The sequence below is a fragment of the Anolis sagrei genome, chromosome X (genome assembly GCF_037176765.1).
Source record: "Anolis sagrei isolate rAnoSag1 chromosome X, rAnoSag1.mat, whole genome shotgun sequence".
Classification (NCBI taxonomy): domain Eukaryota; kingdom Metazoa; phylum Chordata; class Lepidosauria; order Squamata; family Dactyloidae; genus Anolis; species Anolis sagrei.
The window spans coordinates 41,510,647-41,528,523 of record NC_090034.1 but is presented as its reverse complement, the minus strand read 5'-3'; the positions used below and the strand labels follow the sequence as shown (position 1 = coordinate 41,528,523).

Genomic DNA, 17,877 nt, shown 5'->3' with positions numbered 1-17,877 from the left:
CAAGCGAGGGCGGGACCGGGCGGGGAGCCGCGCGGCGGCCAAAGACGTCACTCCCCTGCGACGGGGGGACCACTGCGCTCCTTCCTGCTGCCGAGAGCAATGAGTGGCGGTGAGTCTGAGGGCAATGCGGCGGTCTCTCCTCCCCTCGGGCTGCTCTACCAACGGAGTGGCTTCGGCCTTCCAATCCGGGCTCCTTTCTTGTTTGCCTGCTTCCCTCGGTTTCAAACAAAGCCGTGGCTCTTCGACGCGACTGCTCCTAAGCACGTGCAGAGTGTTCCTTAGGTACTGGAAACAGATCCGTGCGGTTGTTCTTCGGTTTGGAACTGCGCTGGAGAGGCCGCGTAGACTCCTGCCAAGCAGCTCAATGCAGTGCAACTGCATTTTAGGAGTGAACACTGACTCACGCAGATTCAAACTGCATTCTCGGGCAGTGCAGATGATGTGACAGACTTTGCACTGGGAACCTTACACTTCCTTTTTTCTTCTTTCTTTTCCTTCCTCCCTAGCTTTCCTTCACACATCTTCCCCCTCTTCTTTTTTCCTCCCTCTCCTTCCTTACTTCCTTCCTCCCTCATACCGTTTCCTCTTTACAATTTCCTCCTCCTCCCTTCCTTTTTCTTCCCTTCTTCCCTGCCTTCCCCTCATACGTCCTTTTTCTTCTTCCCCCTCCATTCTCTTTCTTCTTCTCCCTCTCTTCCATCCCCTTCCTTTCTCATCCCTTCTTTCTCTTTCCTTCCTTCTCCTCATACTTCACTTCCCTTCCTCCCCCTCTTCTCTTTCTTCTTCTCCCTCTCTTCCATCCCCTTCCTTTCTCATCCCTTCTTTCTCTTTCCTTCCTTCCCCTCATACTTCACTTCCCTTCTCTTCCTTCCCCCTCCTTTTTCTTTCTTCTCCCTCTCTTCCATCCCCTTTCCTTTCCCTTCCCTTCCTTCCCCTCATACCCCTTTTCTCTTCCTTCCCCCTTCCTTTTTCGTTCTTCTTCTCCCTTTCTTCCTTCTCCCTTTCTCATCACTTCTTTCTCTTCCCTTCCTTCCTCTTCCTTCCTCCTCCTTTCTCTTTCTTCTCCTTGCTCTCGTACGTCTCCCTTCCTTTCTCTACCCTTCTTTCTCTTTCTTCCCTCTCCTTACCTTTCCCCTTTACATTCCCTCCCTCTCTTCCATCCCCCTTCTTTTCTCATCCCTTCTTTCTCTTCCCATCCTTCCCCTCATATCTCCTTTCCTTTCTCTTCCTTCCTTCCCTTCCTCCTTTTTCTTTCTTCTTTTCCCACTCATCCTTCTCCCTTTCTCTTCCCTTCATTCTCCTCATACTTCTTTTCCTTTCTCTTCCTTCCTCCTATCTCTTCTCCCTCAGTTCTCCTTTCCTTTCTCTACCCTTCTTTCTCTTTCTTCCCTCTCCTCATACCTTTTCCCCTTCACGTTCCTTCCCTCTCTTCCATCTCCCTTCCTTTCTCTTCCCTTCCTTCCCTTCATACCTCTTTTCCTTTCTTCCCCACCCTCTCTTCCTTCTCCCTTCCCTTCTCTTCCATTCTTTTTCTTTCTTCCCTCACCTCATACCTCCTTTCCCTTCCTTTCTTCTTTCCCTCCCTTCTCTTTCTTTCCCCCCTTCCTTTTTTCCTCCATTCTCAATACACCATGGACTATCACTCATGGCCGAGTATGATACATATGTCACTTAACAACACTTCACCCTCTTTGTTTCCCAGTGGTATCATAGAAGACCACTTCACCTAGCAGCAGCCCATCCGCTTTGTTCCTTTTCTTTCCCTCTGCTTTGGGCCCAAAAGAGGTGGAGGGGGTTTAGTTCAAACCCCTCAATTATTTAGAGTCTGTGTGCCAGGTTTGGTCCAGATCCATCAAGCCACGAAGGACCCTTTGTGGTGCAAACACACACACACACACAGATGTGTGTCTTTTCTGCTACATTGACTTGGAACGCAGAGGAGTGACAGAAATCCCCTCCCAGCTGTAAAGTTCAGGCTGTATAAAGGCAAACTATTCACAATAATAATTGCAGTTGGGCAGACTTTCTAGAAGAAATGTCTAAATTCTTTCTTTTGAGATGGTGTTTTTCTGGACTTTCGTTTCTGCATTTGGGGAAGACAGATGGGACTCCTAAAGCTGCCACCCTATCCTTATGAGTAAGGTGCGGGAAACAGTTCTCAATGAACAGGTACACAGTCTTGGTTGGTCCTCCTTTTTACTTGTGTTTGCATGAGTGAGAGCCTTCTGCCTCTAGACAGCTAAACCAATGGGACGTGGGGATTGTAACTGGTGATCTGTCTATAGAACAGACAGTAATAGGCTGAAATGACCACACTGTTGGGTGATGCTTTTTATCTTATTTTTCTAGATGATGAGCTGAATCTCTTAGTCATAGTAGTGGACGCTAATCCGATCTGGTGGGGAAAGCAGGCGTTGAGAGGATCAAAGGTAAGGTGGCCTGTTTCGCTTGCGATCTCTTACATATGTTATCAGCCGGACTGGATTCCAGCTCAGATTCTGAACAAATTTACTTAGACTTGTGCTTCATTTTCAAGTAATTAGTAATTATGCAATCTTAAGTGTACTTATTTGGAAATATGTTTCAGTGAAATCAAAGAAACCACCTTTCACTTGAATACCCATTGCCTGAGTTCAGTCTATGGATTCCAGTAGGTTCTTAGTATTCACTGGGGTTTGGTTCCAGGAGCCTGTTTGAAGAAGAAGAACTTTATTTTTCTACCCGGCCTCCATCTCCCCAAAGGGACTCGGGGCGGCTTACATGGAGCCAAGCCCAAGGCAAAATACAATTAAAAGCAAAGCAATAACAAATCAAAACAGCATAAAACAGCAAAACAGCGTAACAATAATAACAAGCATCAAGAGTAACAGCAGACTAATTTTGGAGGTGGGGTGGCAAAGACCACTATGCAAGCTGGATTAAAGGATAAAGTGGTTCAATAAGGTGGATAGCAACATATAATAGCATAGGAAATAACATGGAAGCTGAGCAATTTAACAAGATCCATTCAACTTAACTTAAGGATATATCTAGTAATGTAGTATAGGAGTTCAGATTGAATGATAATTCAGATCACGATACAGGTCGTATGTCATTGGAGTCGTCACTCGAAAGCACGACGAAACATCCACGTCTTTAATTCCTTGCGGAATGTGGCTAGGTAGGGTGCCAGCCTAATCTCCCTAGGGAGGGAGTTCCAGAGACGAGAGGCCACCACCGAGAATACCCTCTCTCCCGTCCCCACCAGCCGTGCCTGAGACGGGGGCCAGAGCGAGAGAAGAGCATCCCTGGAAGATTTTAAGGATTGTGTGGGCTCATAAAGGAGGAGGGGGTCGCACAGATAGGCAGGTCCTGAACCGTTTAGAGCAGGGGTCCTCAAACTTTTTAAACAGAGGGCCAGGTCACAGCCCCTCAAACTGTTGGAGGGCCGGATTATAATTTGAAAAATATATATGAATGAATTCCTATGCACACTGCACAGATCTTATTTGTAGTGCAAAAACACGTAAACACAATACAATAATTAAAATGAAGAACAATTTTAACAAATACAAACGTATTAGTCTTTCAATGGGAAGTGTGGGCCTACTTTTGGCTGATGAGATAGGATTATTGTCGTTGCTGTTGTTGTTGTGTGCTTTCAAGTCGTTTCAGACTTAGGTTGACTCTGAGCGAGGGCCAGGCAAATGACCTTGGAGGGCCGGATCCGGCCCTCGGGCCTTAGTTAGAGGACCCCTGTTCTAGGTGATGCTAGGGCAGATATGCGTCCCCTTGGCATCTTTTCTCAGGCCCTCCTCTCTCACACCATCCAATCCTTCCTTCTCTCTTTCCTTCCTCCTCCCCTCCTTCTTTCTCCTTCCCTTCCATCCTTTTGTCTTTTCCCCCCCTTCTTTCCTTCCCTCCCTCTTTGTAGTGCAAAAAAAAAAACCCACTTAAAAACAAAACAATAATTAAAATGAAGAACAATTTTAACAAATATAAACTTATTAGTATTTCGATGGGAAGTGTGGGCCTGCTTTTGGCTGATGAGATAGAATTGTTGTTGTTGTGTGCTTTCAAGCCATTTCAGACTTAGGTTGACCCTGAGCGATGGCCGGGTAAATGACCTTGGAGGGCCGCATCTGGCCCCCGGTCCTTAGTTTGAGGACCCCTGGTTTAGAGCTTTATAGGTAATAACCTGCACCTTGAATTGGGACCAGAAACTTATTGACAGCCAGTGGAGCTGTTTAAGCAAGAGGGTTGACAGCTCCCTGAAACTTGCTCCAGTTAAGAATATGGCCGCTGACCTTTGCACCAGCTGTAGTTTCTGACCTGTCTTCAAGGGCAGCCCAACGTAGAGTGCATTACAGTAGTCTAATCTTGAGGTAACTAAGGCATGGACCACCATGGTCAAGTCAGATTTCTCGAGGTATAGTCACAGCTGGTGCACAAGTTTTAACTGTGCAAAGGCCCTCCCAGCCACTGCTGACACCTGAGCATTAAGCGTCAGCACTGAATCCAGGAGGACCCCCAAACTGTGGACCTGTGTCTTCAAGGGGAGTGTAACCCCGTCAAACACAGGTTGCCACCCTATACCCCGTTCGGCCAAGCGACTGACCTGGAGGACCTCTGTGTTATCAGGATTCAATTTCAACCTGTTTGCCCTCATCCAGCTTATCACTGCAGCCAGGCACTGGTTTGCTGCCACTTTCCACGGATGCTCAAGTCCTGTTATATTCGAGAGTATAATAAAAAGGTCTTATCTAAAATGGGAAAAGAAAGAATTGCTTTTTGGATTATTTGGGGGTATATGTGTGTGAAATTTTCAAACTGTGGATGATGGCATCTGTGGGTATGGAGGACTGACTGTACCATTGCTAAGCATGAAAAGGCCATTTCTTTGCAAAAGCATCACTAACTTGCAGGGCCTCAGAGCATTGTGTCCAACCCACAAACATGGCTGTGGTTAAGTGGAGTATGTGTATATGTGGTATAGCCCCATCATTGCCATGCAGCATATGGCAATATGTTGTTTGTACATGACATTGAATGTTTGCTATTTTTCGTTTTTGGAAGCTGCCCTAAGTCCCTCCAGGGAGAGAGGGTAGATAATAATAATAATAATAATAATAATAATAATAATACTATCTTGAAATGAGCAGATGATATTATATACCTGCAGGGAACTTGGGGCAGTGTGCATTAGGCTGGGGCTTAGATTTCCTTTGAATTGGGAAAACATCCTTAGAGCTTTTATGACACACCTATGGATTTACTGCACTTCCTTGGACGTTTCTCTGCTCTAAGAATTCCACCTTCCCCCTTTCTCTATACAGCTTACATTGTCAAAATGCCTTGATGCGAGCATGGTGCTGGGAAACTCACACTTATTTATGAACCGCAACAACAAGCTTGCTGTTATAGCCAGTCATATACATGAAAGGTATTCCTGCTTTTTAAGATTATCTGGGGGAGGGTCAGGGAGAGGGGAGATGGAAGGGAGGTGAAAGGAAGGAGGATAAACAATCTCTGCTTTTGAATGTGAGCTTTGTTTCAATTTCCTGCTCTTGCTTTCCTTTTGAATTGTTTGGAGAGATTTGCCCAGGTCCTTTCTGGAAGTAGATTGCCAGGAAAGATTAGTCTTTGCCTTCATCCTACAAACAATTCATAGATATTGGTGCTTACTTGGAGCTTCCTGTGGGAACACTTGGTCTCTGTGTGTTCCTCTACCTCGCCTTGCTGCAGTCAAGTGCCGAGAAGCTGTTTCTTATCAGCATTTGTCGCTGGAGGTGGTAGAAAAAAAAATACTGTTTGGATCAGATTGATCCGCAATAAGGGGATCTTTCTGGACTCTGTCTCAGCTTCCAGCCAGTTCCTGGGGAGTCTGTGTAGGCACTCTGAAGTGAACTGGATCTTTTTAATCCACATTCTGCTCCAGATTAAATGGCTGTGTAGAAGCAGCCTTAGCCTCAGAAGATGGCAAAAGCAAGCCCCCTTTTGGCACATAATGTAAGTGTGATTCTTTACCTGTATATCTTAAATATTAAACATATTAGTAATAAAGCTTATAATTAGACCAACTGACACTAGTGTTTTTTGTGTAATGTGAAGCCGGTGGAATAAGTGTGGAATAAGTACTATAAGTGTTGCTGAAAGATCAGTTCAGTTAGGCTCCTCCTTTCCAGGACGGTTCCTATTCCAACCAGCTATTAGAAGGACTTTAAGAATTCAATTGTACTTGATGTCTATGCTTCCTTTCTGTAAGGATTCTGATTCTAAGACAAGAGGAAAGGATCAACCTACTTTTTATTCATAATACATAAGGAAGTTTAAAATCCTCTTTTACTGAAGGGCAGAAAAAATTGAAAAATGTACGCAAAGTATGAACAGCAATAAAAGTACACAGCATCCCTTTCTCTGTGAAAGATGGTCTGTTGCCTAGCACTTTGGATCAATTGCAATGATTATGTTAAGGCTTCACACAAATGAATCTTCTTTTGTTTCTCTTAGCCGTTTCCTGTATCCTGGAAAGCGTTGGGCAGTTATCGATATCTTTGATGAGGCTGGAGAAACTAATATGTATGGTAGCAAGGATGGAAAGTATGAGTTATTAACAACTATAAATGAAGCAATTGCGGAGGAGATAAAGAATCTGATGATCAACGGTGAGATTAACCTCTAGGTCAATTCACTTTCGTTATGTGTTTTGTGTGTCTTTTATTGACTTCCCTGCCAAAGAAAACTAGGGTTTTAATGTACTTTGTGGCAGAGGTTCTTAAAAAGCCTTCCATGGGTTTTGTAGGATTCATTTCCTTAGTGTGGACAGCTACTATTAAGGGCAGTGTTGCCCTGTGGCCCTAAATCCAAAAGGATACCGTATCACACACACATCCATATCCTTCCTCCTTTCTCATTAAGGTGTCTGTTCTTTGAGCCGAAGCTAACAGCCAGGCTTGGTCTTTTCACAGATGATAGTAATCCATTGCAAGTAGTTACTGGTGTCCCTCAGTGTAAATAGCTAATTTTGATATAACATGGAAAGAGCAAAGTATTCAAGTTGGGAAATGTAATGCCATAAACATTTGTGATCTTTAGACACTTTTTTTTTCACGCAGCAGGACTGGAATGGCAACAGGCAGAAACATTGCTAGCCGGATCCCTTGCGAAAGCATTGTGCTGTATCCTTTAGAAATCAGTGTTTTTCAAGGTTTTTTTTTTTTTGTTTTCTGTTGTTTTGAAGGTACTATTAATTGATTAGCCTCTAGGTCACAGGAAATTGGTATAGCAATATTACTGTCGATATTATTCCATCTGTCTATGCCACATGTTACTCATTTTCATAAATCAAATCAAACTGTTCCTCAATGTTATCTGTATAAATCCATTTATTTTGCTCTGATAAAACTTGTGAGGTGACACAACACAGTTTCAAAATAATTTCCTGAATGTTGTACCTCTTAGATATTCACAGAGTGAGCAAAACGGAATCAGGTATGATGTATGCTTTCAAAAAGTGTTGCTTTTAGAAATAGAAACACATGAAGGTGATATATCCTTAGCTGTGGTTCACACTAGCCGTGATGTATTAATCCTAGTTAAGATTCTAAAGATGCATCGAAATTTTAGACCTGAAACTCATGAAATTTGAGAAAGCTTCATAGCTTGCCCCCTGCAGATGTAACATCTAGTCATGGTGGAGCCTAAGAACAAACATTTCTAAAGCATGTTAAGGTTATGGTTTGATACTCTGATTTGTGTCCATTCTTTAACTACAATTTGGGGAATACAGATAGCGAGGTTATGCTTGCTCAGATTCTTGGTCTGTTTAGGCCAGTGTTTCCTGTATTGGCAGGGGCTCTTCAGGGCCAGAGACAGAAGGCTCTTTAGCTTTGCTTGCTCCCTGATTTTTTTCTGAAATGCATATGCTGGGAATCAAATCTAAGATTTTCTGCATGCGAATCCTTTCCTACTGAGAAATTGTTGTATTGGGACAAACCAGGTAACAGTGGTTAAGGAAAACAAAGCATGAAGTCTGCATAGACCATTTGTGAACAGAATGTTTGGAAGTAATATATGACTAGGCTTGGATGTAGTGACATTTTTTTTCTTTCCCCCCTGCCCCCCTTACATTCCATATGTAGCTGGCCAGGAAATTAAATCCAGGATATTGGTAAGTTCTCTGATTTCCTTGATAGATCTTGAAGCCCGGTAGCCTCTCCTGAGGGGGAATCTAGACACTGAAGGATGCCAATGTCTTTTCCCAGGTTATAAAAGCTGCTGAAGACAGTGCACTGCAGTATATGAACTTTATGAATGTCATCTTTGCGGCCCAGAAGCAGGTGATGCAAAGTATTTTACAATTTGTATCATTTCTGTAGTTTGTTCTTAGCTTGGAATTTATAGATTAAAAGTAAGACAGAAAGAAAGAGTGTTAGGATGTTTTCAAAATTATAGTAATAGGTTTACTGTGAGATCAGTTTTCATGCATCAGAGTTCATATCATCAGTTTTCCTCCTCCACAGCAAACCATGAAATGTTGGTGAGACTGTGAGAAGGAGGTTGGAAGCTTCCACTTCTTTTGTGTATTTTATAGAAATATGTTTTAATACATGTATTTGACTGAATTCTTTTATGATGATGATGAGTTTTTAACTATGTTGTGCCCCACCTCGAGCCGTATGGGGACGTGGGTAAGAAATAACATTTCTTGTTATTTAAGTTAACTGTATTTTACCATGTCATCTAACCCAACAGAAACTGGTCCATCCTATCTATGAAACAACCCAACTCTTTGAACTATCATTTGAAGTTGACCTATTTCCTTAGCTATTATTAATATTAACCACTGTGATCTTTTAATAATTTGGCCAACAGCAGTTACTGTAAAATGAAAAAAAATCTGAACTCATGATAATGGTGGGGAAGATCTGAGTTAGAGACTCTCTGCAGCTTGTTCTCATACTTATTTATTTATTCATTCTGTCAGAAGCAAATTGAGAATAGAGTCATAATGTATAAAAAATTACAAACAGAGTTAAAAATTTGGCATTATACAAAATTTCCTTTGATCAGAAGCTGGCCACTTGGCGTGCCTCTGGTGTCACATGTGGCTGGGCTCAGGTCGCATTGTAGTAAGTGGTCTGTGGTTTGCTCTTCTGCACATTTGCATGTAGCAGACTTCACTTGGTAGCTCCATTTCTTAAGATTGACTTTGCATCTCGTGGTGCCGGAGTGCAGTCTGTTCCGCACCTTCCAAGTCACCCAATCGTCTGTGTGCCCAGGGAGAGTCTCTCACCCAGTACTGGCCACTGATTGAGGTTCTGGGTTGTAACCTGCCACTTTTGAACTCTCACTTGCTGAGATGTTCCTGCGAGTATCTCTGTGGATCTTAGGAAGCTGATTCTTGATTTAAGATGTTGGCTTGCTGGCTGATATCCATACAGAGGATGGACCAGAAATGTCCACGCTTTGGTCCTTTCATTACAGGCTGCTACTTCCTGGAAGATATCAGGTGGTGCAATACCGGCTAAGCAGTGTAATTTCTCCAGTGGTGTAGGGCGTAGGCATCCTGTGATGATGCAACATGTCTCATTAAGAGCCACATTCAAAGCTACCTGCTTGTGTGGTGATGGCACGATCGTCAGCATAGATGAAACTCTCTGCCCCTTATTTATTTATTTTTATTTACTTTGCTTATATACCGCTGTTCTCAGCCCAGGGGCGACTCACAGCGGTGTACAACATAGAAAAACAAGGTTCAAAATTCAGGACACAATCTAAAATATCAATCTAGTAGTAACCAAAAACATCATTATCAAAAACATCAGCAATATCAATAATACAAACAGCCATTCATGTCGTCTCATCGTTTGAACCACAATCCAGTATCATTTTCCATTGTTCCATTCCTGTCGTCATTACCAATTATTGCACTTCTTGTTCGAACGCCTTCTTGAACAGCCAGGTCTTTAATTTCCTGCGGAATAGCATCAGGGAGGGAGCCAGTCTGATGTCCACGGGAAGGGTGTTCCACAGCCCTTCTGGTAGAGGCTGATCATTTGTGTAAATGTTAAAAATCGATGATCTCATACTGCTAAACTGTGGTTTAACACAACACTGGGACATCTTTTTCCCCAGCCCTAGCCCTCATCCTGGTCCCAATTGCAAATAGGGGCTTCTGTGAAATTCTTGGAATCTGATATATTCTTGTTTATATAAATCCAAGGGTAGACAAGCTGGTGTCCTTAATCATTGTTGACTGCTCCTGTAACCATTGACAGATACTGATGGCATTTGTGACACAAAACAATCTGGAGGGCTCCTAGTTGGCTCTACATAATAGCAAGCCTTCTTTTTCTGGCCATTACGTATTTCTCACATCATTCTTTGAGAAAACTGAAAGAAATGTGAATTCATGGATTTAATCTGCTGAAATGGAATAGTTGTTTCTCTAATTTCCCTTTTTCCTTTCATGCCATTAATTTAATTTCCCCGCTTGTTGTTGTTTTTTTCTTCAGAATATTTTGATTGATGCCTGTGTTTTGGAGTCTGATTCAGGGCTCTTGCAGCAGGTATAGTATCTGTTTGTTCCTTATCCATCACAATAGTATTTTATCTGTTTTCACCCGGTTGTACTCCGCCTTGGGGCAAGTTGTTGTTTTTATTACTATTATTATTATTAATACAATTATTATTATTATTGTGTGGAGTAAGAAGCAAAAACTGTTGATTACTGTTTTTTATGCATGAAATTGGGTGGTATTATTACACTGCAGTGGAGGTAGCATTTTGCTCAGGCTCCATATACACTGCCATATAATTCAGTTTCTACATCTCGACCATCTGCTTTGAGCTGGATTATATGGCAGTGTAGATTCAGTCTCAGCTCCTGGAGCTACAGTAGAAATTGTAGCAAGATCTGAAGAGCCCTATGAATGTGAACATTACAAATGTATGACTTGCATTATTTGTGCACAATACTTCTAATGGCTTATAAAGCTTTGAAACAAACTTTGGGGGCTTTGAGCTCTCAGAGGGAAACCACACATTTCACCTCACAGTTATTACCTCATTTGCATTGCCATGAAGCCTAGGAACTTTGAAATAACAGCATAATCTGCTCAGTTCTGATTTCAAATAAAGAATAATACTCATGTTTTTCAGGCTTGTGATATCACTGGGGGTATTTACTTGAAAGTCCCACATAAGCCATCACTTCTGCAATATTTGTTGGTGAGTGCATTTTTCCAGCAACCTCGGCACCTGCAGATATTTGAAACTGCTCTATCTTTGCAAGATGCTATAGAACCGGCAGCTGTCCCTTCAAATCGCATGATACTCTGAAAAGTGTACTTTGCCTTCTTAGCTGGTTGAATGTTGAAACGCTTTGATTCTGGGTTGATTTCTTAACCCAGTGATTTACAATTTTGGTGTTGTCGAAGGCTTTCATGGCCAGAATCACTGGGTTGCTGTAAGTTTGGCTATATTCTAGAAGCATTCTCTCCTGACGTTTCGCCCACATCTGTGGCAGGCATCCTCAGAGGTTGTAAGGTCTGTTGGAAAGTAGGCAAGTGGGGTTTATATATCTGTGGAATAATGCCCAGGGTGGGAGAAAGAACTCTTCTCTGTTGGAGGCAAATGGTGAATGTTGCAATTGGCCACCCTGATTAGCATTGAATGGCCTTGCAGTTTCAAGGTGTGGCTTCTTACCGCCTGGGGGGAATCCTTTGTTGGGAGATGTTAGCTGGCCCTGATTGTTTCCTGTCTGAAATTCCCCTGTATTACGAGTGTTGCTCTTTATTTACTGTCCTGATTCTAGAGGTTTTTTTTTAATACTGGTAGCCAGATTTTGTTCGTTTTCATGGTTTCCTCCTTTCTGTTGAAATTGTCCACATGCTTGCGGATTTCAATGCTGGTGTTTTTCTGGGAAAGATGGGTTGAATTTGCTGTTTTAGTGTAGTAAAATATATCAGTGGTCCTAAGCTGTGATAGTTCAACGAAACTTCCCAGTTCAGACGCAGTGTGCCTCACAGTTGCAGCAGAGCCCTGGGCAAAGCAGACCTGGATGAATCCAGTTACCTAATCTTTTTGTTCTTTTCCCAGAGTTGCTCTCTGTTGTTTTTTTAATTGAAAACAAAATATTTGAAAAGATAATAAATGTCTATTGTAGGCTTACATTATGATAAAATATTTCTATATTTTCTATTCACATTCTTTACAGATTTGTTCACATTACATTTTTTTTTCTCCCACCTCCTCCCAATACCCTTCCCTACCCCTCCCACCACTTTTCTCTCCATATCTATATCTTTATTTTTAACCACGAGCACAACCTTTTAAATCTTTGTACAATATCTATGTTGGCTTCACCTTCTTCTACCCATTTCATAAAAATTGCCTATTTCTCTTTAATTTCTTCTGTTTTGTCCTCCTGTGAACCTTCTTGGGTTATACATTCTTGGGTTATACATCTCTCCATCCCCAGGCTATTACTGCCTTTCCTGCTAAAATCATTGCTTTAAATAAGTCTTGGTTCTTTGCAGCAATGTTTTTATTCCCTGTAATTGCCATTAACATAAATTCCACATTGACTTGGATTGTTATTTTGAAAAGTTTCCCCATTTTAAAAATTAACTTATCCCAAAAAGTTGTCTCATTTAAACAGTCCCACCACATATGTGCATACCAGCCTTTCTCTACTTTACAGTGCCAACACATTGGGCTTAGTCCTGTTCCCATATTTGCTAGTTGAGCTGGTGTCCTGTACCATTTCCAGATAAATTTCCTTTCTAATTCTTTATATTTTTCCATTTTTCTTTTCTTGACCTCCTTCTTTATTTCCTTTCTGGTTTGTTTTGTGAGTGGCCCTTCTTTCTGCCATTTATTTTGTAATGTTCATAGAGTGGGATCTCTGTTGTCCCAAAAAGTTTTGTTTTAAAGCTCTGTTCTTAAGAGATGGATGTAAATAAGTTCTCATAGGTGGAGTAGTTGGCAAGTGTACTTTGTGAGCGGTATAATCAGATGGCCTACATGAACAGGAACAAATTCCTTCCTGAGGAACTACACATCAGGGACTCTGGCAGCCAAACACAAAAAGAAAAGTTATTTTTTATATTCCTGCAAGACAACTAAGTGACACAACTTATTAATCTACTGTAGATCATCATTGGCCTACTCTAGCAGTTTTCTCCTAGATTATAATTTTCTTCCCTGCCTCTTCCCCCCCCCCCTTTTTTTTCAACTACAGTGGGTATTTCTCCCTGATCACGACCAACGATCCCAACTCATCCTCCCACCCCGTGTTCATGTGGACTACAGGGCAGCTTGCTTCTGCCACAGGAATCTCATTGAAGTTGGTTACGTCTGCTCAGTGTGTTTGTCAAGTAAGGCTTCCCTGTGTGGCTTGCTCGGGTGTTGCTTGGCTCCTGCAACCCGAGGCTGACCATCTCACTGCATCTGTTCTTTTTATTTTCCAGTATTCTGCAACTTCAGTCCGATTTGCACCACTTGCGAGTAAGTGTCTGCGAGAAATTTCAAAGTTCAGAGTGAGGCAGTCTGTTTGAGATCTGTTTTAACCACACAAAAAGCAAGTGCCCATTCTTGAAAGGAAGAGATTTAGAAGTGTGTTGTTGTTGTTGTTATTATTATTATTATTATTATTGTAGTTGATACAACCCGACAATTATCAGACTTTTGCCATATGTATGACTATTTATATACTTGCTTTTCCTTTGGTTAATGAAATAATTGATTATATATTCCGATAGATAAGCCCACCAAGTTTCAAATCCCATCTTGTATTGTCTCTCTATCCTCGGGCTATTGTGGCTTGTATTGTGCCTGTCGTATATTTTAGGATTTCTGTCCGATTCTTGTTATCTTCCTTTGCCTCCATAGTGAGAGACATGAATCTGTCTTTATCCCACTTTAATTCTTTTCCTATTATTTCTTCCATTACATGTCTTGTTTAACTATAATAGTTCTGATTTTTTTCTACAATATATAGAGAGAATTGGAAACAAGAAAAAAAAACTTTAGCAAGAAATTAATTAGGTCTTGGATTGACAACATTCATAAAATTAAACATATGTGGATCAAAGAATCCCAAAGGAAAATAACCACTAAATTGTATAGAACCCCCCCCCCCCTCAATTAGCTCACATAATGGGAAATATTTCAAATAAGTGTGGTGGAATAGGCTCATTCTCCCACATTTAGAAGTGTGTTAAACATGTTCAGAGAAGCCTGGGCTAGCAGAAATTCCAGTGTTGGTGAATATGATTTCAGTGCCCTTGGTTGAAAGAATAACAGCTTTTTTCCATCACTCGGCGCATGGAGCTTAGCCCTCTTTTAGTCTTTCACAATCCCTTTGGCTAAACCCCAAACGATTCCTATAATTTCTTCTCTATATGAAACAAGTATTGATACTCTCATTGCACGATTGTCTGTTGTTGTCCTCCAACAGCTTCATCGGAATTTGTGAGCCTACAATTCAGTGCAGGTTTTCGGGGAGTTATCCCCTTTGTACTCATTGGAACTTGTTTCTGAGTAGGCAGTCATAGAGTTTGTTTGTTTGTTTATTTATTTATTTATTTATTTGTGACATTTCTACCCTGCCTTTCTCAACCCCGAAGGGGACTCAAGACTTTACACATAGGCAACTATTTGATGCCATTAAAAACAATATACAATTAAATGAGCTTTTTAAATGAAATTATAAAATACATTAAAAACATTTACCGCCTGACCATAATCGTAATCCGGGCCATTCTCATGGTCTTTGCGCATAATTCTATTTCTGTTTACTGCACAATTTCTCCAAAGGCTTGATCAAAGGGCCATGTTTTTACTCTTTCACGGAAGGTCAGGAGGGAGGGGGCTAATCTAATATCTCTGGGGAGGGAATTCCACAGCCGAGGGGCCACCACTGAGAAGGCCCTGTCTCTCATCCCCACCAATTGCACCTGGGAAGGAGGCAGGACCGAGAACAGGGCCTCCCTGAATGATCTTAAACTCTGAGATGGTTCATGGGAGGAGATCTGTTTGGACAAGTAAGCTGGGCTGGAACCGTTGAGGGCTTTATAGGCTAAAGCCAGCACTTTGAATTGTGCTCGGTAGCAGACTGGCAGCCAGTGGAGCTGATGCAACAGGGGAGTGGTATGCTCCCTGTACACCGCTCTGGTGAGCAACCTGGCTGCCACTCGTCGGACCAATGGAAGCTTCCAAATAGTCTTCAGAGGCAACCCTACGTAGAGCGTGTTGCAGTAATCTATACGAGATGTAACCAGAGTTGTGGTATTCCAAATTAATATTTGTATCTGTAAAGTAGATAAAATAATCAAAGTGTGCAGATTGTCTGCAAGATAGAATTTACATTTTTGGTTACAATTTCAAAGGTGCAAAATTTTTATTTTATTACTGTAGATATAAAGAATACCCAGCCTTAATCGGATGGGTTCATCGGAGTTCTAATTTATTCTTTCCTCTCATTCTAGGACCGCTTTCAAGATTTCACTGCCAGCTGTCATGAAAGCTAAGAAAAAGAAGCTGAAATTAGCCATATAAGAGCATCGCTCATGCCTGTTTCTTTCGATGTGCAATTTCCCAGCTGAGATCATAGCTGGGGTGTTTATAGGATGTCTGAAAAGAAGAGACCTGTATTCCAACAGACAGAAAGAGTGCTAAACATTTCAGAACAACGGCATAAAGGCAGGTGCCACCAGTCTACTCAAGCAACAGGGGATAGCACAAGTTTAGAGCTTGTGTTATATAGTCATGATTAAACTGCAACTGCCTTAAACCCACAACTGCAGCTATTGAAGGCATGAAGACAAGATTCTCCAGCCCCAAGAATGTGGTGTAAAGCTTCTCTAAGAGAACTTCCTTGGACCAACTTCTCTATTTGGAACAGGTCAAATAATCTAAGCCATGATGTCTTCCTTCCAAAAAGAAAGCCCCATTTATTTAAGTAGAAATCTAGTATTTTGTAAAGGGCTCCTGGGGGCTGGTCCTACAGAAGCCCCTCTTGTGTTAATAGAGAAAACAGCCCAATTTCAAGACTGCAGAAACATTGGGCTCTAGATTGCTTTGAGCTAAGCTTTTTAATTATGGTTAGCAATGACTCTAAGTTCTTCCTGTTTCCCCTTCTCAAAAGTGATAGCTGCATCTGGATTGGCTGGCTCTTAGGCTCCTTTCGATGGTTGGCTTCCTCAGCCAAAACCTGTGCCAACGCAATTGTGCAAGCGAAACCAATTCCAGTGGAAGGGCTTAAGATACTTCTCGATACTCTGCTTCTAATATCTCCTTGATAATTTTAAGAGGGAGAATCAGCTATGCACTTCCTTTCCAGGCACAATTAACGATCTGTTGTCGAACATAATGCAAATTTAATCAGTTCTGAGAATTGAGAGGAGTTCAGTCTTCCATGCTGGCTTAACACTGGCAAGTTTTACTACTCCTGATTTAACCTTTCTTTCTGCTTGTATACAAACGAGTAACATTTCCAATGTTCAGTCTTCCTCAGCTGGTACAAGCATTAGGTTCTGAGAATTGCAGTCCAAATGTGACATTTCCAAGTTCTTCTGTGTTTTGCCAAGCACAAGAGAAGGCCAGACATGAAGAGTCTGGTGTCCCTCTTTGCTGAATATCCATCAGGGAGCATTTGCCATGTAATTTTACTTCCTTGAATCCTGACTCTTCACATTATCAGAATGCGATTTCTGTCTATCCTTTAAAAATGGCATCCATGCCTTTTCTTTTTTTTATCTTCCTGATCCCAAATCTGAAGATTTGTGTCCTATTTGATGATCCAGGAGAAGCCAGGGCTCTGTAAACTGTATAATTTATTGACTGACCTGTATGCTGCATTGAACCTTTTACAGTTTGCCAGAGATATGCTGTTGTTTTAACAATTGTTTTGTAACTTTTCCTGAATAAAGTCTTCCTAAGAAAACAATTTGGTGTGTACAATGGAGGGAAATAATATTTCATGCAGCTGCAAGTGTATTAAATATTTTGGCCATTTTTTACTTAACCTCTACAAGAGATGCTCCTCAAGAGATGCTTCTAGAACATGGCCATACAGCCCGAAAAACCTACAACAAACCAGTGCTCCCCTTTTGTATAAACTCAGCTCTAGTAGTAGTAATATTATTTTTATTTATTTATTTATTTATTTATTTATTTCTTGCATTTATTAACCGCCACTCTCAGCCCTAGGGCGACTCGTGGCGGTGTACAATACAAAAAAGACACTTTACAAAGCAATCAGGACAACAAACTAACATCACTAATACACAACATTTAAATTACACTAAAAATCCGCTGCGTCATATTATGGAATCATAATCAATCTCGTCGTAAATTCATTCCGGTTGTCATTTCCAGTAACATAGCACTCAGTTGAAAGCCTGCTCGAAGAGCCACGTCTTCAGGCCCTTACGAAAGGCCATGAGACACTTTATCTATATTCCGCTTTATCTCTCCAGAGGGACTCAGAGCGGATTACAGTTCACATATATAAGGCAAACATTCCATACCTTTTTTCACAGTAACAACAACATACAATACACAGAGGTAGAGGCCTTCCCATTCCATTTCCGGTGTCAAGAGGCAATGCTCAACTCTGGCCATGGGGTGGTACTCTTGTTCCATTTTTCCATGCCAAGGAGCCTGTTGTCCAGAGACTTCTCCCTCTGTGTTGCCAGCATGTCTGCATGGGGCACGCTTTTACCTCCCTGCCGAGACTGTACCTATTGATCTACTCGCATTACATGCTTTTTAACTGTGAGGTTGTCAGAAGCTAGAGCTGACAGGCAGGATCTCACCCTGACTCGCAGCTTTGAATTGCTAACCCTCTGGTCAGCAGATTTCCTGCAGCTAGCAGTTTAATCCACTGCG

General features: G+C 41.7%; 1 protein-coding gene across 5 annotated transcripts; it reads left to right on the top strand.

The window, feature by feature from the left end:
• Positions 1–9: 9 nt before the first annotated feature.
• Positions 10–16,933, top strand: GTF2H3 (general transcription factor IIH subunit 3). 5 transcript variants are annotated; one of them, XM_060785529.2, is made up of 14 exons: positions 73–282; positions 2,059–2,169; positions 2,350–2,429; positions 5,316–5,422; positions 6,490–6,644; positions 7,095–7,157; positions 7,441–7,470; positions 8,121–8,149; positions 8,244–8,318; positions 10,497–10,550; positions 11,143–11,211; positions 13,226–13,361; positions 13,455–13,491; positions 15,474–16,933. In XM_060785529.2, exons 4-14 carry the CDS (start codon positions 5,346–5,348, stop codon positions 15,541–15,543), a joined length of 795 nt encoding a protein of 264 aa, XP_060641512.1. In that variant the 5' UTR covers positions 73–282; positions 2,059–2,169; positions 2,350–2,429; positions 5,316–5,345; the 3' UTR covers positions 15,544–16,933. The 5 variants fall into 5 exon arrangements, with proteins under 5 accessions (XP_060641510.1, XP_060641514.1, XP_060641512.1 ...); XM_060785527.2 differs by lacking the exon at positions 2,059–2,169 and having other exon boundaries at positions 10–109; positions 7,098–7,157; XM_060785531.2 differs by lacking the exon at positions 2,059–2,169 and having other exon boundaries at positions 10–109.
• Positions 16,934–17,877: the final 944 nt, after the last annotated feature.